Source organism: Aythya marila, assembly GCF_965140915.1.
Source record: "Aythya marila genome assembly, chromosome: 3".
Classification (NCBI taxonomy): Eukaryota; Metazoa; Chordata; class Aves; order Anseriformes; family Anatidae; genus Aythya; species Aythya marila.
The window spans coordinates 55,555,277-55,583,134 of record NC_139044.1 but is presented as its reverse complement, the minus strand read 5'-3'; the positions used below and the strand labels follow the sequence as shown (position 1 = coordinate 55,583,134).

General features: G+C 42.2%; 1 protein-coding gene across 9 annotated transcripts in view; it reads right to left on the bottom strand.

The window, feature by feature from the left end:
• Positions 1–5,204: 5,204 nt before the first annotated feature.
• Positions 5,205–27,858, bottom strand: part of TULP4 (TUB like protein 4) — a 155,704-nt gene continuing 133,050 nt past the window's right edge. For all 9 annotated transcript variants that reach the window (XM_082756607.1, XM_082756600.1, XM_082756608.1 and 6 more), the window contains 8 exons: positions 26,466–26,690; positions 24,591–24,825; positions 23,955–24,099; positions 22,366–22,510; positions 21,026–21,119; positions 19,962–20,105; positions 13,328–15,915; positions 5,205–11,668 (listed from right to left, as the gene is read on the bottom strand). In XM_082756607.1, the coding sequence (XP_082612733.1) occupies positions 11,552–11,668; positions 13,328–15,915; positions 19,962–20,105; positions 21,026–21,119; positions 22,366–22,510; positions 23,955–24,099; positions 24,591–24,825; positions 26,466–26,690 (3,693 nt within the window). In that variant the 3' untranslated portion in view covers positions 5,205–11,551. The remainder of the gene's footprint in view (positions 11,669–13,327; positions 15,916–19,961; positions 20,106–21,025; positions 21,120–22,365; positions 22,511–23,954; positions 24,100–24,590; positions 24,826–26,465; positions 26,691–27,858) is intronic.

Sequence of the window (27,858 nt, the reverse complement as noted above, 5' to 3'; positions counted from 1 at the left end):
GGGAACAACTTCTGAAAAATGAAACAAAACAAACCAGGGTTCCATAACTGCTGTCTTCCTAGTGGTGATGGTGAGGCTGACCATCATTGTAGCACTTTGCATTACAATGCCTGAATGCAAGTGATTTACACTTACATATCAGCTAGTGAGTTTTTTTGTTCTCTCAAAAATTCGTTTGTTTTTCTGAGGTAAGGTAAGTTCTGTCTTTACTGCTGATTCACGCCAGCCAGCCTCACAGACTTCCCAGAACTCTGTCCTTTCTCAGTGGCTACTGCCTTGCTCTTTGGACAGCTTTTTCGTCATGATACTGCTGTATTTCCAATGATACTCAGGCTCTGATATTTTACTCACCCTCATGTTATCCACCACAGTGTCCAGAGATGGAATCAAATTGTGGGTTCTGGCAGCTCTCAGAAGGATACTCTCTGAATTTATGGCCCACAGGGCCACTTCACTGGTATCTGGAGCTTCTGAAATTCGTAACAGAATTTCCGATGTGAACTGTACATAACCCATGATTTTGGAAAGATGTCTCCTTCTTCACTCTCCCTGTTGAGTTCTGTTGATTAGACATAACTCAAATCTGCAAAAACCTGTGTATTTTATAAACTGCAAATAAAGGTATTCGTACCATGTAAGTAGGAACAGTAGCAGCAGGTTTATGAACAAAACTGGCAGCTCGGGTTTAGTGACTATATGGAGAGGTTACAGAATACTCTCCGAGTGATACAAATAGAGCCTGCCAAAATGAATGTTTTCCACCTCAGATTATATTAGCTAACACAGCAGGTCAAGGGAAAAAATCTTAAGCTATGTTTGAAGATCTGAAGAAAGCAGGCATCATGCTGCCCCCATTAGAAAGTGTCATAAAATAACGAGAGACAGAGAAGTCAAATCATAGTTATGTCACTTCTGAAGACAAGACCCCGCATTTGGCTGCCTCCAAGTGCGGCAATTAGAGGTTCTAAGATGTTTGAATCATCTTTAGCATCTCCCCTTTGCTACAACCAATTCCTACAGACTCTTCTTTGAAATAAACATCCTTTCAGATAACAAAAGTAAGAAAGTCCTGGATGGCTTCGGAAGAAAAACATAGAAATTAATCTCACCAAAACTGTGCAGCAAAGGGAACAAAGATTCGCTTGTTTCAAAGGAAGAAGACATCACCACAGAATGCAACAAAGAAGTATTGTTTAAACTGCAGCTCAGATCTAACTTTTCTCCTTATCCATGGGGAAAGTGAGAAACGGAGGAAAGAGTGGAACCATTAGAAAGGCTAAAAATATCAGGAGATGCACAAAGCAAAACATTCCCCCAGATGAATAGGTTTCCCTTTGATCAAACAAAAAAAAGATACGAAAATGTGCCTCTCTTAAACAGAGCAGAAATGAGAATACGGAACACACAGCCATAATGGACGAGGAGTCAGATGAAAGGGCTGAGACGAATTTCAATTGCATGAAGTGTTCCGTTTTTATTTTTATTTTTCTGATCTTATGCAACTCCCTCACAATTAGGTAATTGCTTACTTAGCTCCTGCACCTCTCCTGTTAAGACTGAATATAGAAAGTTGGTCTGCTGCTGAAAAAAACTGCAGTAAGAAAAGAGTGCTATTTTAATATTGACAGTGATTTTGGTAGTAACGCCAACAGGAAAGGGAATAGGCCATTGACCAGAGAACACCACCACCAATAACCTGTCTTGGTGAAAAAGCTCATGGTCCAGCTAGTAGTTATTAAATCATATATACAAGCTTAAATGTATGTATAGCTGCTGTATTCTCAGCTTCTCTTTAAAGAGACACTTTAAATATTGTTTCCTCACTGCACATCTTCTTAACTCTAAACCAGGCAGCATAATCAGAGGGCTCAGGGCACAAACAGCTCTTTATTTATCTAAATCGTAAAAATAAGATAGCACTATCATAAACAGCCACAACTACATTTATTTACAAACAACTAGTGGCCACGTGTTAAATTTAGCTAGTTTCACCCAGCAGAGAGGGGCCTTCCAAATATGATCTTACAGAGCAATGAACCACAGTTCATCAGCTCAGTTCCAAGGGCAAAGGCAACACGAATTGTTGCCCTGCTTGAATCAACTACCAGTACTGTACCTGGCAGAAAACCACAAATTCACACTTAAAATGGATGGGGAAGCAGGATATGACTACATTTGAAGCCAGTATCCTGGACAAAGAAAGAAAAACCTGAAAAGTGCTGGATCCTTGATCTAAAAGGAAACTGCATGAATCAACTTTGTAGCGCATCTGGGCAGAAACACAGAAACTGTGTTTCATCTGCTCAAAGAAACACAGAAACTAGGCAAAGATAAATAAATAAATAAGTAAATACATAATAATGACTAATAGTAATAAAAAGGCACCAGGCCAAAACAGTGTCATGACCAGAAGCTGTATGGCTGCTCCACTTCTCTGTCTTAGGGACAGAGCAACTAATTTGATAATCTCTGCATTTTAGCAGGACTTTTTTCCCTGAAAACTCATCTGGAGCTAAGGGAGATTTCATTATTGTTGTCCCTGCCACTCGCTGCCTGAGCAGCACTGATGCTAGAAAAGTCCTTTTCCTGTTTGCACTGCAAGGCACTCAGACCCCAGGCCAGGAGCTTTCCCCCTTCTCCTCAGCCCCAGAGGAGCAGATTCTTTTCCTCTGTGCTGCAAAACCCCGTTGGAGGCAGGTAATGCAGAGCATGAGTTAGGCAGAGGACATTGGCAAATCCCAGACAACCTAATTGCAACAGGGCAACAGAAAGATTCAGCTCTTCTCAGGACTTTTCTTCCATACAGCTGCCAGAATGAAAATTCCTCTTTCTTCAGAGCCCAGCCAGTAATGTTAACCTTACCATCTCTCTTCATGTTCCCATGCTGGTCCTTTCCCTCCTTTTTATGGTGCTGGTTTTGCTGAATGCTGAACTCAGAGTAGTGCTGACTGTGTTAGTTTCGACAATGTCACTTCACTGTTTTTAGGAAAAATCAAATTGGAAACATCTCCAGAGTAAGCAGGTGACCGTGTTATTAGCACAGTGCAGCTGTGCTGTCCTTACTTTTATACATACGTGACATCAATGGTCAAAAAGCAAAGCCAACAAAGGTGTTTCCCTCCCAGAAATGGATGATGACACGAATCCTTCTCGCTGAACCATGACATACAGTAGATCAAAGTTAGAGGACTTGCCCCCACTAGGATTAAGCTCCATGATTAAGCTTGTTTTAGAAACGCTGGCATGAGAACAGTCACACTGGTTCAAAACGAGAATCCATTTTAGCCCCATGTTTGCTCTCTTACAAAAGCCATTTGTAGATTCCTCGGGAAGAGCAGGAACGAAGCAAATTCATATGGTGTTTCCCCCTAATGCTCCCCCAGCCTCTGACTACTGTCAGCTTAGGGAACTCTCTGCCCCTGCTGTAGTGGGGGAAACCTTTGTATTTCAGTGTTCAGGCTCTTTCCAAGGACACCCAAGCATGGGGAAAACAGGGCAGGACCCAGCAGCTACCCCTGTACAACTCCACGGGGAGCCCGGGCCCGTTACGAGACTTCACTAGGAGAATCCACACAATCCTCTCATTTATGCCACTACTGGGACATGCGTTGTGCCAGGTAAGCTGCTTTACTACCTTTTTGTTTCCTCAGCCCCCAGAATGTTTATGTTAGTTAAAAACCAGAGAAGGAAGGCTAACCATCACAGCATTTTATTCTGTTATTAAAGATCACAGGACAGAGGAATCCCCTGTGGTCATGTTAAAGTTTCCAGCATATCAATGACAATTTGTGAAGTACCATAAAACCCAAAGGTAATCTCCTCAAAAAGGAAAGCCAGCAGAGGAGAAATAGCACAAGAACTGGCTGATATCCAGGCAGATAGGAACATTATTACCAAGATACCTTTGCCATCCATCCTCCCATATGAATGACACAAAGTGTGATGGGCTGGCACACAGATCAGGTCCAGTGGAACTCGTGGATACAGTTATGAAAACAGAAAGCACAGGGGCATCTGGCTATTTATTACTCAGGTCGTTCCAGTGCAGGTTTGTCATCTGCTCTGAAAGCATTTAAGGTGTTTGACAGGATGCAGAATGTAACAAAAGCAAGTCAGGAATTTTCTAGTCTGCAAAATTTTATTAAGCAACAGCTGGACAACTCTTACAACTCCAAATCATCAAGGAAAAAATAGGGCAATCAGTCCATCTCTCAACCATGTAGACAGTAAAGAATTTGGACAAACCACATTTTTATAGGGAAACCAACAATGCTTTCTAGGCACCTCCTGCAAAATCTAGTACACAAGATACATAAAAGGAGAGGCAGACCAAAGTATGGTTTAAGTACAATGGAAACCAGGTATGCCATGAGGAGGAGAAAAAAAAAAAAAAAAAAGAAAACATGAGATTCCCAAAAATATGTTTAAAAAATTGTATAGGCATGTAAAAGTACACGAATTGTGTACCAAATTTTCAAAAGCCTTAAGAAAAACATGCTGGGCTTGCTAGCTTAAGGACGCATGCACCCGCATGACTATGTATGCTTATTAAATTAAAAAAAAAAATGGAAAAAAAAATAATCCAAAATGATGTTCAAAGTTGTAGTACCAAAATAATGCATTTATAAACAAATGCAACTCCGCTACTTTTTTTCAGGAAACACTACAGTGCCTTTTCAGTCAGGTGCATCTCCATGCTGTGCCACAACACCACATATTTTATCTACAACAAACAACGAGATCTTGAACAGACAAACCCTTTTCCAGCACACAAAAAGAAAATGACAAAATGAGTGAGGAAACAGTGAAGTGAAGGGAGACCAAAGGCAAAACATGTATTGAGCAAATAAAATAAATGAAGGGAGAATTAGGAAAGTTCTGAACAAATAGCTTGAAACAACACAGAAAGAATTACAAACCGAGCGCTATCTCAATGAAATACTTGAAACTCGGGTGTCTGCACACTGGTAGAAAATGTTTCTCTTTTAATATTAATCCATGTTACCAGAAACAACCATCTATTTGGACAGTAAGAAAAATATTCCACAAATAAACAACATTTGTCAGTCTTCAGAATCACTGAATTAGACAACGTTTTTAAATTTGTAGTTATGTAAATGGGAAGGTGAAGATTAGGAGTAAACTGGCAGGCTTTAACATCATACCATCTAATTTTTTCATTGAGCACTTTGGACAGGTAAGTATTTAGTTTTTTTTTTGTTTGTTTGTTTTTTTTATTTAACTCTTCAGAAAATCATGTTGCAGTCAGCTAGCTCCGGGTCAGCAAACCTTTGCATTTGCATAGAGCTTCATAACAATCAGTTTGCCTGGAAGCACAAATCTGTCATTATTGATCCATATGAAAAATCAAAAGTTAAAGGGTGAAATTTTTAAATTTTCATAGCAAGAATTGCTGCGCTGAATCCTATTTCATTCCCTTATTTGGTTAATTGCTCTTGTCTTAAAAATCTAACCTCCTAAAGGTAGCAACAAGCCAACTGCCCAATGAAATGTTCTCCTAATACATCTTTAGAGGTACCAGGCAACATGCAAAGCTGAGTCTTTTAATCTTAAACTTCTCTGCAGGATTTTTTTAGACGAAAATTAAATAAACATGAAGATAAAATCATTCACGTAGCCCATCATTCACAAGTAGTAATTAATCTTACTCCTTCAAGAATGATGCAATTGAATTCCAAACATTCAGGAAGGAGCTGTGGTGCCTACCTGCACACTACTCCCGAGGGCAGGAGGGCTCCAGACTGGGATGTGCTGAGGGAAGATTGTGCTTGCTTTGAAGGCGAAGGGACTTAAAAATGAAAAAAATCCTCTACCAGAATTGTTCCATTTCTGTCAGCAGTGTGATATTATTTGCTCTCCTTTACTGGGAAAACCAGTACACCAACCTCTAAATAACAAAACCAGCTTAATCTCCTGTGAGGGAGTCCTAGAAATGAGAATATAGGGCAAATTTCTGAAAGACTACTGTGGCTGCAATTTTACTTCTAGAGTTCATTGGGGAGGCTTATACAGAACTGTAAACATAGCTGTTGGTTAACAACAGCTTGATAATTTTCTTAAGTGGGTATATGGGTCAAGTAAGTCCTTCTTACCATATAATCAGACAGTGACAGTAAAGTACATTTGGGGTCAGGTTCCACTGTTATGTGTCTTGGTGTAACCACGCAGTGAAGCTGGCCCTTTGTTAGCACGCCAAGCAAATGGCTCATCTGTTACTCACCTCCAACTCAGATTTGCTGGTCTGGAGTGGCTTGGGCTCTGCAGAAGTGTGTGATTTCCAAACTGTTGCTCTGGCATACACATTCTCAAAAGCTAATAAAAACTTCTCTGTCTTCTCTCCTTTCTCTCTTAATCAAGTCAGTTTTAGCACATATTGCTCCCTTCACACAAGGATTTAAACTGTTGCTGACAGGCAACAGGGCACCAAGATAACATAGGATTACACATATCAGGCTGCAAAAAAAAACAACAACAAACCACAAACGCACAGAAGTTGTCTGAGGCAACAACCAGGTAAACTCCCAGATTTGTCTGGAATTTCTGAGAGGACACTAAAAAAACGCAGCACGGAAAGCCTGGGCCTGTGGAAAGCCAAGGCTCAAGGCTTCAGCAGGCATCTTTGTCTGACACTTGTGCACCTTCTTGCATCTTCATAAAAACAATGGAACAAAACTGGAGAGAGAAATGTGGAACTACTTTTCTGTGGCTACATCACGGAAGGCTTACCAGCTGGATGAGCCTTTGTGCAGATTTGCTGTCAGACAGGCGATATTCAGGCAGTTCGTGGCACCTGTTACTGCTGCCCCTGGAACTCAGTGCAGAACTATTAACGTGCCAGTTCCTTTCCTGACTCTTTCACCCCTCTCCCTCCCATACTTTCTCAGAGCATTGTAATAACATGATATTCCCACTGTTTCAAGATTGAATTGGTCACTCCATGTGTGGCGCACTTCATGCAAGACTTTACATACCAATCTTCATACTCTGTTAGGAGCTTTATTTTGAGGATTTTAATTTTTTTTTTTTTAATGAATCAGGGTTTCCATTGCATCCCTTGCAGCTCCAGTGGAGCAGACTCGACTCCAAATGGCCACCAGCTGACACAGAGGAGCTTTCTCTGCCTAAAGCTAAACCTTGCGGCAGCTGTATGCTGCTCTTGGAGCTGAACTGGAAGGAAGGGTGGAGGAACACCTGCACCCCAAAGAGGCCAAGCTGCTGCAGGCAGCGTCAGGGCTCTGCTCAGTCAGCTCTGTGCAGCGCTAGCTTGGCTATCAGCAGCACTGTGGCTGTGCTGGAATCAGCTGAGCCCAGCTGAAGGAGTGCGTTAGTCTGAGCAGAGGGAAACACGTACTGCTGTACTCTTTCTCGTGCCTCAGCCAGCTTATACCAAGCGAGTTTGTGTGAACAGCAATAAAGTATGCCAGAGCTAAACCCTACTAAGCTATGTAATGAACTCCTTACAACCTGAGCCTGTATTATACCCTCTTTTATCACATAAGCCACCATATTTTATATCTCAAGAAAAAAAATAAACATTGTACTAAAGAAGAAAAGCTTTATATTTTTAAAAGCACTCCCAACTGAAATATATAGTTGGAAACAGAGGAGAATACACAATGCAGAAGGACAGATTTCTGCAGGTCCCAAAGAAGTTGTCTGTACTCTTCATAGTCTACACAGTCCTCCAAAGCAAACTCACTGCTTTCAGCTGCCAAAAAAATATTTTTGCCTGCATGAATTACGAGATTTTGCATAATATCTCACAACACTAGGTCTTCCTATCTGCATTTTCAACTTCTTGCAGCAAAACATACTGCTAACAAACAATTACTTACAAAGATGCTCTTTAAATATAAATAAGAAAGTGTGTATAACTCACCGATACATAGTAATAAAATAATCCCTAAATCACTTATTACATTACACAAGATAAATAATTTGTCTTTTGGACGTTAACAGGAAATCTGCATTAAATTATTTTTAAAAATCCCTCAAAAAAAAAAAGGCAAAATAAAACAAACAACAACAATAACATAAAAACCATAAAACCCTAGGACTGTCACAATTATTGCACAACCAAAAAAAAAAAGCTTTGGAAAAACATATTCAACCACTGGAAATTACTGTGTGTATAAAAGAACTACATATTTCTGAACACCTTGCTACATTCCTAGAAGAACTTAGTTATCTACAGAAAACCTGGATTTTACTAACTAAATATAAAATGTAAAATCTGTCTATTGGCTGAATGCAATAGCAATCTCCAGGATTTAAGTGATTATTTTGTGGGGAGCTTTTAAATTTGTTTCTTATATTGCATCTCAATGAAAAAATAAAAGAACTGTTGCTTTCACTTGTTCTTTGTATAATTTAGGATCCAGTTCCACTCTCAGAATTTACATAATTTCCAGTCATTTTTTTACAGTTCTACATATTTGAGGACAGTTTATATTTATTATAGTTGTATATCTCTAATACTGGGTATTCCCTACACTATTAAAATCCTCAATTAAAGGGACTCTGTCGAAGTATTTGTAAAAAGAAAAAAGATTATCTTATTCTATAATACCTTTTGACAAGTAAACAGGAATATTGGAAATTGCATTTATTTTCCCAATTTATGATAATTACTCTTTGTGCTTTGTTGGAGCAAAAACAATGTCTCTTTCTATGCCAAGGATCTTTGTAAGTGCTACCAGAATGATACAATCCCAACCTTGGCCAATGAAACCACATTACTAATGCTGTCACTTGATATATCTGGTTTCAGTTTCTGGCTCCACATTAGCATAAATCTGCTGATAATTGGAAAAAATGATTATGAACCAAATAAAGAGGAATATTATTCCCTGGGAGGTTAAAGAAACTGCACACAGAAGTCCTTCTATTTAAATTAGGTTTTGTTCAGAAAAAAAAAAAAAAGAAAAAAAAAGAAGAAAAATAGAAAAGAAAAACTAGAAAAACATTCATGTTCTTTGCATGTGATAAAAATGTTGGCTTAAAACTACAGGCAATGTTCCTCTCAGCATGCCATGATATGTTTCGTGTCTTATGGCATGCAGCACACGCCTGTTACATTCTAATTAGGGTCTGACTGGTTAGCACAGACCTATGGGCAGGAAAGGACACTCATCAGCCAACTTTCCTTCTTGTGTACTGCAATCAATGGACCCGAGAATTCAGCCGACTGTTTGCACAGCGTGTAACTCAGCATAAACAAGGGGCTTAACAGTGCTTCCTCCACGAAAACCAAAGAGAACAATTTCCACAGATTTAAAAGGGAACGGGACCAAATCCATTTCGGTTCCTCTGTCCCACACACATTACGCATATAGGAAGGCAAACTGCCGAGTAAGTCATGCATCTGAGAAGGAATACAAATGGGCCCAGACAACGAAGAGAAATTCAACAAAATTAGTTAATTAAAGCAAACGGCAGTCTCTTAGATGCCAAGGGGAGTGTTGTGCCTGACGTGCAAGCAGAAGCTGCTGAGCTTTGGCATGATACAGGCATGGAGCCATCTATTCCCCTCTCCTTCTTTCCTACCTCTACTTCCTCTCTCCAAGGAAACCACCTTGCAGAGGGTTCTTCCTGGACTCACCCGGCAGGACATTACCTGTGGATGATCTGCCTCGTTGTCTCTCTTGGCAGCAACCTGAAAATCCTCTCTGACTGGTATCATTCCCTCTGTGCTGCACAGCTCTGGAAGCAGAGCAGAAGTTACTAGCTCACTGCATCTTGATAACTTCTGCTATGGCAGGGTCTTCTCTTCAGTGATATGTTTGTCTAGAAGGAATCAAGTGCAACACAGATCTGTCCTACGGCCAGAATTTTTAAAAAAAGCAATGAGAGAATCACATCTATTCGTCTTAAGTTATACAGGTTTTCAAGTAAGAAGTTAAACGGGATGAAAGACAAAGACAAAGCAGCCATCAACACCTCAGCCAACCTATCTTCCTCTGTGTGCCTTTCATGTCAAAAGAGTAATTTCTGAAGGAAATCTGCAGTTACATTTTGTAATCTAGTGTCAAAACAATTACATGAATGATTATGTTTTTGTGTATTACTGGGGAAACTGCTTCTGTATCAGAACATATTCCATAGCAAAATGCAGGCAAGGAGGAAAGAGAGAAAGCAAATAAACACGTACACAAAAAATGGACGACACAGAAACTCTTCTGTGCAAGCAACCCTTCTGAAATGCTCAGCAGGTCTGCATGTCCACCAGAAAAAAAACTGCAGCCAAAAAGAGCTGTGCTACTGTTAATAAGCCTTCACCTGTAACACTCCATTTAAACTTTGGCTTGCCACTCTTATCTGGAGCATTATATTCTCAAACTACAGTCACAAGGACTACTCAAGTAGGAAGGTGATAAAAAGGATGACTCTGTCCAGTTTTTCCTTCCACTTTTAACTCACTTGTTCTCCTGCAAGACACGATGTTGTTTCCTGTAATGAAATTGCTTTCCTGATCAAATTACTTCCTTTAATGACTTGCTATACTTCTGTCTCCTTCCTAATTTTAGCACAGGTACAATGTTGTGGAACTCAATTCGTATTGATCACTAGGAAGATGAATACACTGGGCCTTCTCATTCACTTGAACAACTTTGTTTATAAAGTGTAAACACATTTAAATGAGGAGCATGTATAGGAGTGGCCTGGGGGGTACATCTGGCCACACTGTACCTCTCCCAGCTGCAGGCCAAATCGAAGAATACTGCTGATCAATATGAGCAAAGAAGCTCATAATTATTTCTTCCCCTCTTTTCTGTCACCCAATGAAAGATGTTTATCCCCAATAACAGCACACAAAACAAGCAGACATCAATTTCTTTGATACACCGGGTTTTAAAACCACCCATTGGTAACAGTTTTGTTTCTCTTCTGAATAACACATCATTATTTATAAATTAAATATTGACCTACATAATCCTCCTTGGAACTTGTGGTGCTCAGTTATTGTCAGAGAAGAAACACGTGTCTTCAAGTATTATAGCTTCTTTTTTTTCTTTTTTTTTTTTTGCTGCTATCTTTGATGTAGTTGTAGTAGTACAAACTGGACCAGAAAAAAAGTTATGTTCCCTGTTTTAAAAAGAACAGCATGATATAAGGCAGTCTATCAAAAAGAGCAGTCTTTTTTAATCCCCCTAGGAGCTTACATCAGCTATTGTAGCAAACACGGCAGAACCACCACAACAAGCCAAAAGCCACACTTCTCCACATAACACTGAATGGCTCTCAACCCTTTGCTCTTTCTGAAACCCAGCACGATGCTTTAAAAAAAAACAGAAAACACTTGAAAACAAACAAACAAACAAACAAAACAGAAAAAAGCCCCCCACCCTCCACCCCGTGACAGATTAGAGTTAATGCCCTTATGTTGGGCACCACGAGACTTTTCCAGTTTTACGGCCTTCTTCGCTCCCAGGCACCTCTGTGCACCTAAAGCGGGCTGCTCTGACATTTTCCGGTTTGGACTTTATGAGAAGGTTTTGTCAACATTTTCCTTTCTCTCGTCTCTGCTTGTTCATTTGAGGCGTTGAGTCACATTAGCCAGAGCAACAGCAAAGGCTTGCACTGCAGAAAATGGATACTGAAAGTCCAAAATATAAGCATTGCCATCAATCCTTCCAAACTGCATCACCTGGGGAGCAGGGGAAGAGGAGAAGGGAAGGAAAAGGAGAACAAGGTCAAAAAAAAAAGTGAATCACAGTAAAGAAAACAGAGAAGAATCAAATATTTTTGCTCTTTTGTAAGAACACTTCTGTTAATCATCCTCAACTAATATGAGTGGGGCTATTCACAGAAGGGGGTAAGAAGCCCAAGAAGAATAACATTTGACCACATAGAGTACTTGACTAGTATTTGACTATAAATAGAGCTTTTGAATGTGCTGGACTCTATAAAGCACAGATGTAAGCAGATTGTTACCAATGACTTCAAGAGATGTAGGTCACACCAACAGCAAGAAAATGATTTCCTCTCTCTTGGAGAGATCCTGACATCACCACATGAGGAAAACAGATTTTGTTTTCACAGGAAGGAGCTTTCAGGGAAGGAGAATAACCAACCTCCTGACCATAGCACTTCGCACCCAGTAAGCTGTATTTCCTCTTTGAAATAAATTTCCTTAGCACATAATTACACTGAGAATGAATTAGCAAAGGGGCAGTGGGAGCTGCTTGAAATGTAAAGCGAGGCGACTCAGGTTGTTCTGCTGCAAGCAATATCTGAAGTTTGGCCTACTATTGCTGCTTTCTCATTGGCTTAATGAGAAGCTCAGATCATAGCTTTCCTGCAGTGAAGTTCCTTGAGCTAGAATGGAGGCTGTCTGCAAGTGGAGGCTTTGTCCCATCACCAGCAATGCCTATGGGCAGCATATTTTTTATGGGCATTTATCCATGGTCACTGCCTTTTCAATGAGTCGTTACAGATGGACAAAACCAAGAGACTACCACTGGTCATTACACTGGATATTTACGACACTAAACTCCCAAGTTAAATCAGAGGGAGCTGAGAGCTTTGACGTTTTTAATAAACCGAAAGAGATACTCAGAGATGGTACAACTGAACCAGGAATTAAATCTGTATCTCCCAAGATTTAGTTTGGTGTCCTGCTTATTTGTATCAATTAATGGCCTATTTCTGATGTGATAACATCCCATTTAGGCCAAGGTGAGAGAGACGAAAACTAAATACTTTGATTTTCTGAACTTTCCACAAACTCCTCTACCCACAGGCCATACATGGCAGGCCACAAGCCGCTCTTGCTAGGCTCAGAGCTCCCACTTGTTCCTTTAGGATTAAGAACCAGCCCCACAGGCCTGGTAACTCATGAGAGGAAATTTTGAACAAGGGAACCTAATTGTATGTCTGTCTATCTTAGCTATCTGTTGAATGGAGCTTACCTGTGTAATTATCACAAGAACTGAGCAGTGATCATTACACTATTATTCGCAATATCTGACTTCAAATGCAACTACAGCTGGGTAAATGTGTTGCATTTTCCCCTTGCACTTTATTACAAAAAACACTTACCTTCGGAAGTAAAAGCTAGTCAGATTAAAGGAGGCCTTTGCTCCTATGTCTGACTGGAGTAATTCAAAACATACTTGGTAAATTTACTTTACAGCTGAACTTTGCCCTTAGCTCTGGACCTAGACGTCTGATTGCTGGCTTTTATGGATTACTTTCTGTGCATAGCAAAGTTTTTTTCAAAGAGCAGCTAACACGAGCTGGAGGTATTCTTGCCCAGCTTTCCCCCCTTCCCACCCACCCGCGGTGCCTGCTGCCGCCCTCCTACCTGTCGTCCTTCCAGCTCAATCTGGAAGTTTTTTGCAGACTCCTGGGTCACCCGCCCTCCGAAGTCCAGCTGGTAGACTTGCGTTGCCTCGTTCCACAGCGGCTGCTTGTTGGCCATCACATACACAAAGCCCTGGCTCCCCAGCCGCCCGTCCTCCTTCTCGCTGGCCTTACGGCACTTAAACTCATCCAGCTCACTGGCTGTCCTCAAATTCCTTTTGGTCTTCCAACCCTTTTTGCTGCCCTGACTCTGGTTCATCAGTTCGTCCCCGCTGATAAAAAGCTCTGGCTCGCTCTCTGAACTATCCTGAAATTCATTTGTCTTGTTCAGCTTCTTGGACTTCAGCTGGTCTTTCTGGCTCTTGACTTTCTTCTTCTCTCTCCCCAGCCTCGGGCTGGATATTAGCGAATTGAAGTCAGTCAGTGTCCTCGCCTCCTTTTTGACCTTGCCCTCGGTGATAGCCTGCACGTTCCCTTCCTCAGCGCGACTATCGAGTCGCTTCCGGCTCTTCTTGCCGAATTTGTCTGTCCTTTGGGGAACAGGGCTTTCGGTCAAGGAGAGCACCTCCTGGAAGGTGTCCGCCGTCTCCACCATTACCTCTGTGCCCACGTGGCCCTGAAGCTCCGCTGGCGGGGGAGACATGACCGGCTTCTCCACCACCAGGAGCGGCTTGGGGGGCAGAGTGCCCTGGGGGTTCTGCACGGGTGGGCATGCGCTGTAGGAGCTCCACGGGTGCAAGGCTATCGGTGGCAGCTGTAAACTAGAGCAGGCGCTACTTCCCGGGTACATGGGCGGCAGAGGGCAGTAGGAGAGGTTGGGCGGGTAACCTGGCTGAAGCACGACGGTCGGCTCCTGCTGTGCAAACTGCGTGGGGGCCAGAGCTTCTTTGGGGGAGCAGGGGGACTGCATTCCCTGAAGGGGGGGGGCACTGTAGCTTCCTGGGTATGGTACTCCAACCCCGTAACTCGTCTGGAAGGTGGCAGTGGGACTGGTCGGAGACTTAGGGGAGACGAATGGCACTCGAGACATATCCAGATGCTGCGCTTGTCCGATGATGAGAGGAGCCGGTTTTAGAGGGTTGGGCACTGAGCTCTGCGATGTCCTTTCCTGAGGAACCCATATCTCTTCACTCATCATAGGGTCCCACTGGTAGGGCGGTGGCCGTTTCACGCTGATGGCAGCCTCCGTCAAGGCCACGGGTACGTGCCGTATTGATTTTTCCACCGGGCAGTGCTGAGAAAGGGCCTCATCCTCCGTGAAGGCGGAGTTGATATAATCCGCCCGGTCACGGGAGCTGTCAGGCGGGCTCAGCAGGCTGTAGGAGGACTGGGAGGCCAGGGGTGAAGTGCTGACGGAGTGAGCGAGGACAGAGCTGTGCTGGGAGCCACTCCCTGCGCCCAGATCAGGTCTCATGCCACCCATACTGGAAGTGCTGTTGCTAGCGTTGGCGTTAGCCATGCTGCCCATACCAGCAGCGCTGGCGGTGCTGCCGCCGCTGCTGCACTGGCTGCAGGTGTACAGGGCGGTGGGTACTCTCTGCTGGTACTGCGCCGTCACCACGCTGCTCTTGGCTTTGGGGGGAAGCTGCAAGGTGGCTCTCTGGCCGTCCACCAGCTGGGCCATTTTCAGCGCCGCCTCCCTGCTGTTCCTCCGCAGCGTGGCGTGAATGATAGTGCTGTCCAGCCTCTGCGCCATGCTCCTGCCCTGCGACAGCTGGCTGGCGATGTCGGGGTACGGCGGCGGGTCCCCGCTGGGGATGGAGTAACGAGGGACCGTCAGCCGGTTGAGGGTGGCGCTGGTGCAGGGCTGCTGCATCTTCTTCTCGGCGGCGGTGATGCGCAGGGTGGCGGAGCTGCCGGGCCCCGGCAGGGTGTAGGTGCCCTGGGCGCAGAGCATCCGTGTGCGAGGCCGGCACACCTCCTCCACGTTCCCGCTGCTGTCGAACGTCGTTATCCGCTCGTAGCCCAGCGGCGGCTGGTAGTGCCCGGCCGGGTAGAGGGAGAACTCCCCCTTTTTCAGGCAGAGGTCGAGGGGCGGTGGCGGGGGGCCAGGCGGTGGTGGCGGGGGCCCGGCGGGAGGGATGGTGCCGGGGTAGGGTGGCGGGGGGTTCATCTTGTTCAGCTGCAGCTCCTGGGCGGCCCCGAAGACGACGGCGTCGCCTTCCACCAGCTGCGGCCCCGGCCGCGGGGCCTTGGCTTTGGGAGGGGGCTCGTGATCGCGGTCACCGTGGTCCCGGAGGTCAGCGAGGGCCATGGCGGGGGGCGGTGGGGCGATGGTGGGGGGCGCAGGGATGGTGCGGCCCAGCTCCCCACCGGCCGCCGCCGCCACCGCTGCCATTGCCCCGGGGCCAGGGCCGGGGCCAGGGAAGCGCCCCGGGGGCCCCGGGAAGGGTCCCGTCCCCTCGCCCCCCGCCTCGGCCGGAGGGTTGGCCAGCACGTCCAGCTGCACGTTCTGGTTAGCCAGCAGCGACTGCACCAAGCCGATGCTCTGTGTGGGCGACATGGCCTGGGCCGAGCTGTGGATGGGCGCGATGGGGATGTTGACGGTGCAGGGCGGGCTGCTGGCGGGGGCTCCGGGTGCCCCGGGCACTGCAACAAAGACACATCCAGTCAACTGACGGGCTCCTTGCATGTGGAGAGGCTGCTCACATCCCGCTCATCCCTGCCAGCCTTTGCTGAGCACAGCACTTAGGCAAGCACAAGGACAGCAGGCACCAAACCTGGGAATGTTCCAGAAATGCCTCACGCGCCGTTTGGTTTTCTCCAGCACTTTGTGGAAGGCATGTGGGAGGCTAAAAAATGCAGCACTCAAAAATTTCACGGCAGTGTTTACACAAAATTCAGCAACTGAGGAGAATTGTTTTTAAAGCTAGTGAGAAGAAAACCATGGCATGTCTCTTGCACCTTGTCGTTCTGCTTTACCTTTGACTGCTTGAACAGCCTGCTTATCTGTTGTACTTGCTTAAGCGCTCTGCTGTTTGGATGGGCTGCTATCAGCTTCTGAAATCAGACATTAGCTGGAGCAATTAAGCGAGCCTATCTTCACTGACTATCTTCACTATCTTCACTGACTCTCATTGCACAAGAGCTGTTGATCAGCTTTAAGTTAACTTCTAGCAGTGGTGTTTCAGAGCCTTCCTTCAGCCTGCACTGATCCCCATGGACTTTCCCAGAGCAATGAGTGTACCTGATGGGTCCACCCTACCACTCACTCATCATCCAGTTGTAACTACCATAATCAAAGGAATAAAAGTTTTCTGAATCACGACTCACATTACTTTTCAGGCAAGTTTTTTGATAGTAAATACATTAACACACAATAGAAAAGAACATCCACTCACAGCCCCCCCGGCTGCTGCCCTTTTTTCTTTGGCCTTCATACTAGGATCACCCAAGGTGCCTCCCTGACTTTCTCTAGGGCTGATGCTACATGACGGTGGGGCACAAAGCAGTCCCCACCTGCCCAGGCTGACACTCTCTAGTGCCAGTCAGGCTAGAGACCAAGCTTTAAGCAGAGGATACAGTGATGCTCCTCAAGCCTACTCTCTGATCTGATGGCAATTAGCAGCTTTGACTTAGGTGTTTGATGAATATTGTCTTTAAAAAAAAAGTGAAGGAAAATAAGAAAGTGGAAAACTTGCACTAAAAGCACTGTATAAATTGTTAGTAAAATGTTCCCAAATTCAATGAGCTTAGGCAAACTGGAGAATACAGACACCAGCTGGCGAAAGGGAAGTATTATTATCCCTTGAGTACAGTGAATGACAAAGCAACACAATAAAAGAAGGAAAATGAAACAGAGGGAGGAATATGATGGAATGAAATACAGACAAAACACATAGAAGTTATTGAAAGCAAGTTCTTGTGGAAAAGATGTGAGGAAATAGAGGGAATCCAGAAAGATTCAAGAAGTAATTATTATAGTCAGGGCACTTTCAGCTTCAATATTTGGTTTGGCTGCAATCATAAATGTGAAAAGAAGCAGACGACTATATGAAAAGTTTCCCATACATGGTGGTGAACAAGTGAGAGTGCGGCAAGAAGCAGTTCTGACAATTTTAAGCACAAAGCATGGACTTTGCTCCAACAGTTCGCAATTCCTTCTGCAAAAAGGGGTGAGACTGATTCCAATAGGAGCTACCACTGAAAAGCTGGAGAGCAACAGGGAAATGAGAAAGTTGGAAGCAAGTACAGGTGCAGGAGTCAAAATAAGAACTAATATAATAATGAGTGAGAAGACAAAGTTATATATAAACAAAAAAGAACCTAAGAATGTTGCAGAGTCCTTATTAGTTTTCCTGTATTTTAAAAAAAAAAAAAAAAAAGGAAAATTATAAGTGAGTTGTATCCATGATCACATGTGTCTGGAAATTCTGTGAAGACTTCTGATCTGCAAGATGCAATCAGGCAAGGTATCCATTAGGCAGAACTCCTCCAGCCACTGCCCAGTTCCTCATTAATTTCTAATTAAAAGTCTAGTCACCTACCCATACTCTATAATTACATTTTCAATAGCATTAGGTTCTTATCAACATCAGTCACCCCAGCCAAAGATAGTAGGTGTACAGATGTTGGTGGCTATGCTGGCTAGCTTTTACGGTAGCTCTGCTTATTCCTTTAGAAGAAGGCTGACAGCTAAACTCCACGGACCCTGAGGCAGTGTGATTCTGTGCCTGGCTGGCAGGCCATGCACTCATCCCAATGCCTGTAGGTTAGCAATTTATCCTCCAGAGCATGAATTTTAATTGTTAGCTTGGCTTGAGCAATCCCGAACGTCGCTGTCATGGGAATTAAGTGCCTATCCAAATAACACCTCATTTATGATGGTGTTGCATAATATCCCAATGTGTTTAAATCCAATGTTTTCTCATTTCTCCAATGGTTTTTAATTGATTTGTTTGCATAATTTGCAAGTTAAATCAATTCGCTGTCCGTTTGCCTTGCCAAGTCTTTACTGACTACATTAAAAAGTACCTGTCCCAAGAGTACTTCACTAATAAATTCCACTGCCCAAGAGCAGCTTTCTACTATTATTGTTCTTGTTGTGGTTTACTTGTTTTAAATCTGTTATGTAATCATCATCTACACTGCAATATATTTTCCTGTTAGTATAAGGTACTTTCTTTCGTTATATACGTGCTTTAAGAAAGGATATCTCCAAAAGGTTTTAAAATTTAAGTAGTCAAGTCAGAAATGAATGTTCAGAAGAAACTTCAAAGAAAAAAGTGGCCAGAAGAGAAAGATTCTTATAGAGGACTGGGTAATGTGACTCTTTTATTACCTTTCTCAAAGAGCTCGAACAAAACTCTATCAATTTTCCCCATATTTCTGTGGTGTTTACAAACTTTTGATTCACAATACTGTTTCGGCTCTTTTAATAATATAAAAAGAAATGATATTGCAGATCCAATTTTCACGAAGGGACAAAAAAAACTTCTTTTTTTTTTTCTTATTCAATTTTTCTATTATGTTCTGTATGCTTGAATCAGGTTTCATACTAGAAAATGTTATTACTTTTTTTTCAGATTTTTCTGAAGAAACTATTTCTTTCTTCAAATCCTACAGGTTCATATCAGGTAGACATAAATTAAACAAGCCAAGCCTCAAATCATGAGGGAATGGGCTTCCTTTTAAGCACATGAATATTTCTTTAAAAATTCAGAGAAATACTCTGATGCTTGGATTAGTCACAAGCTGGAATGCTTTCAGCAGTCAAAATGATAGTCCAAAATATTGTGAGAATTTCTATTTACTTCATTAGCTTCTATCTCAAGCTTGTAAGTCCTTTGCAGTGCTCACACATCTTCCCCCTTAAAGAATGCTGGCTGTCCATGAAGGCCACTCCATAGTTCCAAAAAACTGTGACATGAGAAACAGGAATCCCTCATCGATGTGAGAATCCTGAAATTGTATTAATTTAACTTTTTGGCAATTATGTATTCATCTTATTTGCATGGTTTTTTGTTTGTTTGTTTTGTTTTATTGGAGAAGGTCTTCAGTACTTCTAGTCCACACTCTTATCACCCCACACATATCTGTCACACCCATATCACCTGCAACCAAGCCTTGCCTGCACTACTTGAATGTTCTGCTACCTTCCACCTCAGAGAAATTAGAAATTCCTTCCTGATCCCCCATCGATTATACAATACACTATTTTAGCCTCTCTGTAAGACTCAATACTGATAAAAATCCAAATGGGCTTTTAACACATCTCAAAATGTGGCTGGGTAAGTCAGGAACCTCCCCAGGCTCCGGTCAGCAGATGGTGCTTTGATGCCATCAGGTCACAAGAACAACCCTTCTGGGCTTCTGACACAACATAATTCTGGCCTACAAAGATGGGGAATGCAAGGCTTCAATCTACAGAGAATTCTTAGTGAGCTAAACAGAAGATGATTAATGTTACAATGAACTTGAAACTTAGTAGCTCTATGTGGATTATACTTTCCGTGTATTTTTAAAAAAAAACATGTCCGTAATACATATTAGCCTTGTTCTAATTCTATTCTACAGGACTCCATCAGAGTAAGAGATTTTGATTTGTGTATTTACCAGAGGGAGCTAGTGACACAAATGATCTGTCCTCCAGCTAGCTTAACCCATAATTTGTAAGATCTCCAGTTCCTCCTTACCCGGTAAATCATCTTCATCTTCACTGAAAACATTTGGATTAAAGACAGGCAGGTTAATGTAGTCCATTGAAATCTTTCGCACTTCTGGGAGATATATTGTCATCTGCCTGGGCTGAAGATGCAGCAAACTGGTTTTATATATTACTGGAGACAAAGTATAACAAGAAATAAAAAAAAAAAAAGAAATCTGTCACACAAAGACCATCTAAAGCTAAGAGAGAGGATTAATTCAAAGCAGATAGAAGAGTTATGACTATTTTTATATTATTTATTTTTGAACAACTGCATGTATGGGCCACTCATAACCAAATCACCATGTAATGTTATTTTTGCATAAACAGTATAAAAAGGGTTGTTTCTTTCAGCTATTTCTCCTTAAACAGAAGCAGTCTCTCTTTAGTTAAATAAGCTGTGGAAATAATAAATTACTTCATCCTGTATTTGCATCTATATTTAGGAAAGAAAAATATTTCTTCCATTCTGCTTTTGGAACTCTTGACCACAGGATTCTACAGACTTATATGAACTCGGGGAAAACGGGAAATGTCTCAGAAAGGAAATCTGCTGAGGGTTACCACAGAATGATAGAACCATAGAACGGCTTAGGTTGGAAGGGACCCTGAAGACCACTTAGTCCCAAGCCCCTGCTATAGGCTGGGATGTCACCCACTAGATCAAGTTGCCCAGGTCCCTGTCCAACCTGGTCCTGAACACCTCCAGGGATGGGGCATCCACAACCTCTCTGGGCAACCTGTGCCAGTGCCTCACCACCCTCTGAGTGAAGAATTTCTTCCTGTTAAGGTCTGAACTTTACTATTAATTAATCTGTTCATTACAGCTAAGACTTTTAACATCTTCATCTTGTTATCGTATTTATAGATTTGAATCTCTTTTAGCTACAGTAAAATTTGTAAAATATAATTCCTACTGTCCACAGAAAATAGCTTTGTTAAAGAAGATTTATTAAAGAAGATTTCTGATCACCTGAAATGAATCCGACAGCATAAATTTGTTATTTGTTAGAAACATTGATATGCAAAAAAATCAAAAGAATTTACTTTTACCTGCACCAAGGTTCGTTGGTAGGAAAGCAGCCAAACCCACAATTTTAAATTTGGTTCCCCAGATGTTAGACGTGACCTGAGCAAGGTAGTTGTGCTGCAAAAAAAACAACAAACAAAACATCTTTTTCACCTGATAAAATCTGCATGAAGTTCTAATAAAAACCTGCAGAGCAGTAAAGCTATTGCAAGTGATAATACAACTGCAGCTTCTTTTATTTTATTGGAATAGCCTAAAGTGTCTTTGTAGCAACTATTATACCCAGTCATTAAGAAGCCTCATTTTGATATCTGAAAACCATCAGAAATTATGTCAACAATCATATAGGCTACTTAAAGCTGTTGAAGTGCAGAAGAACATGATAGCTGCTTAGTGAGAATAAGACTGTTTTCAGATGCTTGCTTCTCCCACACAATAAAGGTCCAGCTATTTTGTATTTCAGAAAGAAATGCTGCCTGCCCTTTGGTTCTATGCTTAAAAATCACTTTACAGCACAATAAATAAGACAGAAATGAATTCATAATGAGCTTCCAAAGCAGTTTCCCAAACCACTGCTTCTGTGGTAATCAAATTACAGCTACAAAAGATTAATAAATTTGAAAGTCCAAGAGTTATGGCATCAGCATCAAGAACGGGATTTACGCCTTTGCTCTCCTGTGCTATTCAAAGGACTTTTGGTTTTATCTACCACTGCTATGCAACTGACCAAGAACGTTTTAGTATGAAGGAAAAAGTGAAATGACAGAATGGAAAAAAAGCAACTGAAACAATAGAAAATAAAATGAAAAGAATTCAGATTGGTATTAATGAAATGAGTAACCCAGACAGTTTTACAGGCTGCTAAGTTTCATTTACCCACAGAACGTGAACAACACAAAGAACACAAAATGCCAATTTCTTGCCTTCCTTCCAATTAAGGCTGTTCCAAGCAATTATGAAACAGAGAACATTTGGCCCTGTAGAGCAATCATTTCCCTGTCTCTGCAGAATCCTAGTAAAGCAGAGAACTACGGTGGCATTAGGACAGCTCTGCAAAAACTGAGTAAGAAACGCTTTCACATATACTTTCAAACAGCCAACAACATCAACTAGAATAAAATCTCTCACATGGATTCACATGGCAGAAGTAATTGGGGAAAGACTTATCAAACAATGCTTGATACTCCATTGGTACTTTAGACCATCAACATTGACTTAGAAAATAGGATTCTACAGGTGTTCCATCTAGTAGCTGCAATTAAATGAAACTATTCTACTGGTGATCACTGGATCTCTATCACAGGTTGCTGCCTCTGGAAAGCACTGCATTTGGGCTCAGGTCTGGTAACAATGCACACAATACCTGAGTAATGTCTTCTAAAGGAAACTCTCTTCGGGTTAGGCTTGGTGAACCAATAGAAGGTTTCCTTATCGGTAACCTTGGTGATCTTGATATCTCCTGCGCGGCTCGTGACATCTTTGGAGATTTGCGAGCTTCTATATTGATTCTGCATATAAAGTAATAATTAGAATCATCAACTGGCACGCAAAAAAAATCCAAGTCTTGGAATATAAAGATGTTAATGAAGATAACTGGTATGGTGTTCTCTAGGTGATGAATGAAGACTGCATAGTCTACAGGATGGAGAGTTATGGTTCAAATTTTGAAGATATAAAAAGCCCAACACATTTGCAGTAACTCAGATCGGATGCCTTCAGATTCATTTAACGAAGCTTACAGCAGTTTTACCAGACGCAATATATCCTCCACTAATCCATAAAGAGGTGTAAAAGGCTGAATTATTTCAGCTCTGCAGACTTTGAGCAAAGCCTCAAGAAATGGCAACATGATGCTTGAGCTGGCAGATCTCTGCAATAGCACAGCAAACCAAGGCTCCACAAACTTCATCAGTGCTCTCACTCTAAGCCAAAAGTTACTCCTAGCCCATGTTATACAAAGGGAGCCATGAATAAGGGGATCATGCAACCGAAAAAGATCACTGGTGGCAAAAATAAAGAACAGAAGTTATATTTGAAAAATCTACTCTTAGAAAACCAAGACAACAAGATTCTTCCTTTCCCTGAACTATTTCTGTTTTAGGTGCAGGAATTGATGGCTCTTCTGTCAAGGACTACTGAAATAAAATTCAGGTATTTTACACATTACAGTCACATATAAAGGGATGCATTTCCTTTGCCTCAGTCTAGGACAGTCTCATACTATAAAGTCTTTGGAAAAGCTGCAGCTAGAAGGCGTCAGTGCCACAATCCCGCAACACGAAGCTGGCAGACAGACATCAGTGCCTATGAGAACCATCATGGTTATCAGTGAGGCTGTGCAGGTGGGGGATTCTATCTACACACATAATAAATATGAAGAGCTGGCAGGAAAGCAACCAGACCAAAAAATAGCTTAGAAATTTGTTTTGCATATTGTTACAGAGCCTTGTCAACCCAATGTTTAGGAGGAAGTTTGCTGAGTCTTCCTTGCAAGGTTGCCATATCAGCAGTGCCACCTAGGCCAGGATCAGTTGTGTGGATTTTTGAACTTGAAAATATCCCTAAGGGGGATTCTAAGCACAGATTGCATAAAAAAAAAGGACTATCTAAAGGAGGAAATATTCCATGGGGGCAAGAGTTCACATACAGCAAAGGCAGTGGTTGGAGAGTTCATAAAGCTTTTCCTTGAGATTGCTGGGGAAGAGTGGTGCCTATTGTTTCCCATTATTTTCTGCCCCACAGCTTTCCCCAAAGACCACCTCAACACCAGTCTCTGAAATCACTGCAGAACTGCACACTGCAGAGGACCCCACTGCTCCTCAAAGGAGTTTGCTTTTAACATTCTGAGGTGTTAAGACACTTTTTAAAGAAATGAAAAAAAAAGAAAACGAAAAGGAAGAAAACTTGGCAAAAAAAAAAAAAAAGATGATGAAATATCCAAGCAATGATTACCTGGGGAGTTTGGGTGATTTGCTAGCTCGACTGATTTTGGGAGACTTTTTTGCTGCCCAGTCATCACTCAGTTCGATATCGCTGGAGTCAGAGCAGTTGCAGCTGTCAATCACAGTGGAAATCAAGCTGTTTCCATAGATTTCATCTATCAAGACAGGCCCCAGAAAATATAAGTGCTGGTTCAGAAAACTGGTATCAATTACAACTATCAGTCATCAGAAGCATAAATCTGATCCACAGGCAGCAGACAAGATAAAACTATACAGACATAATTAACTGTTCTCCACCTTGCCTTGTATAAAGTCCAAGTTTCCAATGGTCTGAACTCAAGTGCACATGATTCAGAGGGGTGAATCGCATTCAAATGACTTCAAAATTAAGACTAAAGAATATTTTCTGCTAATTAGCAATCTATTCTTCTCTATTCAAAATACAAGAAGTTCTCTTTTGTAAAATAGAAGACTATATGCTATAATTTGAGAAGCTTGAGCTTGAACTTTTTCCCATCAAAAAAAAAAATCAGATGCTAACTTCCATATTGCATATATAGATTTTTTTTTTTAACTCCTGAGATTTTAATATCTAAAGTCTGTCTTTCTAAATAATTTTTTATACAGAGCTACAATTCACTTTTACCTGCTTTTCCATCTGTTTTAGGATCCATGATGACAAACTCCGGCCGCAACTTGCTGATACGACGTCCTTTGAGGATGGGCACCAGTCCCCCAAGATATTCCAAGTACAGAGTATAACATGGACCACCAACCTCTGGGTCATCTTCTGTCCGCTTCATCGTGCAGTGAAGCCGTTCATTGCCAGCTGTTGGGTAGCTGACAAAATCTCTCATATTGTTTGGGTCTGGGATAGGAGGCTTAATTAAACGAAGGAAGGAAAGAGAAAGTTTTCTATAGGTTATTGCTTTTTTTTTGGTCTGTGGCAACTTAATCCTGACATGACTAACTGAATTTGAATCCACTTCTAACTTGGCAGCTCCAGATTAGTACAGATTACGGCGTGAGTTATGCAAGACCCACATGCAAGACAGAGGTGCTGTATACTATTTAGTTAGGGTAAAAGCAGCTCAAAACTACAAAACTAAAACTAATTTCATCAAAGAGGAAGGTAGGACTTCTGGTTGGAGAACTGCATTAGACAACAAACTTGTATCAAAGTCCCAGCTCTATTGCAAACTTCTGTTTTAACTTGGGTAATGTGTTCAAGTCAAAGTCAGAGTATCTTGCCTCCTGCTGTCCCCTCATGTGAACTTAGCCACTCATGTTCCCATTCCTAGTTAGTACTGGTGCATGCTATGCCACTATGCTATGATGCTGTCAGCTCTGGAAAAAAAAACTTGTACCTCTTCCATCATCCCATTCATTTCCATGCACACAACCCATCTTTGATGAGGGCCTTTTTGCATTCTGTGTTGAGAAATGTGAGCCCAAAGCTCAAGGTGGGTTACTTTGCCCCACTTGCCGGTAGGCTGTATTAATCCATGAAGAGCTCAGTCCTAAAGCAACTAGACTGCTTTTGTCCAAGACAATACAGCCTCTACGACACAAATACTAGTAATGTGTGCTCCTTTACCACTATTCTACTTAATGCTCTGTATCGTTGGAGATCAAGGAGTCATGGTTACAGTAAGGTATTTATTCTTCTTTGACAAGTGGAATGTTTCACAGTTGCATAAATTGCCCTGATTAGCAGTACACAAATGGAACTGTGTTGAATCATTGTATTATAGGCATAATTTGGTCTCATTTAAGCTTGGCCAACTCCACAGATTTCAAATTGGTTATTCTAGATCTATATTGTTTTAACAAGGACCTGAAACTCAAATAAAATGCTGTAATACGTACACAAAAATACATAACACAAAAATACATATTTGAATGTAGGCCATTTACTAGCTAATGCTCTGGTTTACAGGCTGTGATAAAGAGTTTTGAAATCCTGAGATGTGCCTGAGGGCAAAAATACGAAAAAATGGGGTTGAGCAGATGGCTCTGCAAACAGCTCTGCTAATGTACAGGAAAAGGCATAATATCTGCTTCATTTTCCCATAGCACTGCTGGAGCAGTAAGGTTAGCAGAACTCATTGTCAGTAGAGATATTTGGGCAGCCACAGGTCTTAAGGACTCATGTAACATGCAGGGAGGCAACAGTTTTGCGACTGTGAATCTCTCCTAAACTGTGACACGATACTATCATTGGCATGAGCTTCTTTGGTAGTCTGCACGAGTCAACAGCATATTGTACCCTTGGGAAAGGCCATCCACAAGGTTTAGCACAGATCTGGGTGTGAGCCCTCTTTTCAGATTTTAGTAGGCACCACACTGATCACTGATCCATGATGTCACTGAAGAGGAGAGGAATTACCCTTAATCAAGCTTTTTTATCATAATTATGTGGAGCCAGGATTTTATCCTTTGTCACTTAGGAGCAGCATGGGGGAAGAAAATCAAGCAACCCATTCCTCTTCCACACATACACATGCTTCTTTCCTTTCACCTTGATTGTTGGTATGAAGGCAGTGGTGAGGTACGAGCAGAGCCGAGGGGGCAGGGTCAGCTTGCTGATATCCTTGTCATCCCGCAGACAGCTAGCGATGGTCTGCTGGCACAGGAGCTGCAGACTGGAGACCCTGTGCTCTACTCTGACAACGTATAACGCCGGTCCAGAAGCCATCAGCAGGCGTGAATCCCTGTGACCCCAGCAGATCGAGATGATGGGACGCTGCATGAAGAGGAAAGGAAGAGGGCATAACTTGAAAAGATCATATACTTGCACCCAAACAATTGTGCAGCAAGTGTTCATACAAGTTCAAAACCAAACATGTTCCCTTTCATCTTCCAGAAACTTAAACATGCACATTATTGTCCACAAAAGTGAGAAAAAACATGAACATCTGAAATTATTGATAAAAGTGGTTGATATTTATATCATGCTTTTTACTCACAAGACTTGAAGTGCTTCACACAAGGAATTGTCTATCGATTTCATCACCCAGATGGGGAAAATGAGGCACTATGGGGACATGTGACTTAAAAGTCACGCAGTGTTAAAAAGCAGGATCCTTTTGAGGCCCCATCCAGATTGTTTTTTCAGTCATCTCATCAATCTTCATCCTCTGGTAATGGCTCATAGTTTACAAATGAAATTCAAACTACGTGCCCAGAGACAATCAGTAGACTAGTGAACAAAATCCAATTGGTTTGCTTGTGTTGCACTGAGTCTTCTGCCACACAATGTCTTTTTTGAACCATTCCCAGAGGAAGTGAATTGTAAAAGACCACCATGGGCAAAATGAAGAATGGCCTTTTTGTGTCCTGCTTGTCCACACTGAAAAATGTCAAAGTCCATGGCATTAAGCACAGAAATAGAGGTGACTGGGACAAAGTGTCAGAACTCAGAGCCATATACCAAAAATCAGCTCAACCCCCCACTTTGCACATCTTTCTCTGCTGAAGGAATATGAAGAGTTTACATGATAATAGTGAGTTGTGTGCAAATTTAGAACCACTGAAAAGGATTTCATTGCAGGTCTCAAGTAACAGCCTCACTAAAAACTGAACAGACTAGATAATCTAATGAACACCAGCTCTTAAGAGATATGGGAACCTGTTTTCAGCAGGGGGGTTGGGCTCAATGATCCCAGAGGTCCCTTCCAACCCTTACAATTGTGTGATTCTGTGTGATTCTGTAACATGAGTAAACTTGTGCTTCGGGGTGCAAGACGATCCTCATGAGTAGAGCTGTCCCACAAACATCTCTGAGCTCTTTCCCAGACAGCTATTTGTGCTCACAAGAAGTTTTCTAAACTATCATGCTAAAACCCATCTTCTAAACGCACAGCACTGGTGTGTTGTGACCTCTTATAGCACTACCACTATTATTTTTGCCC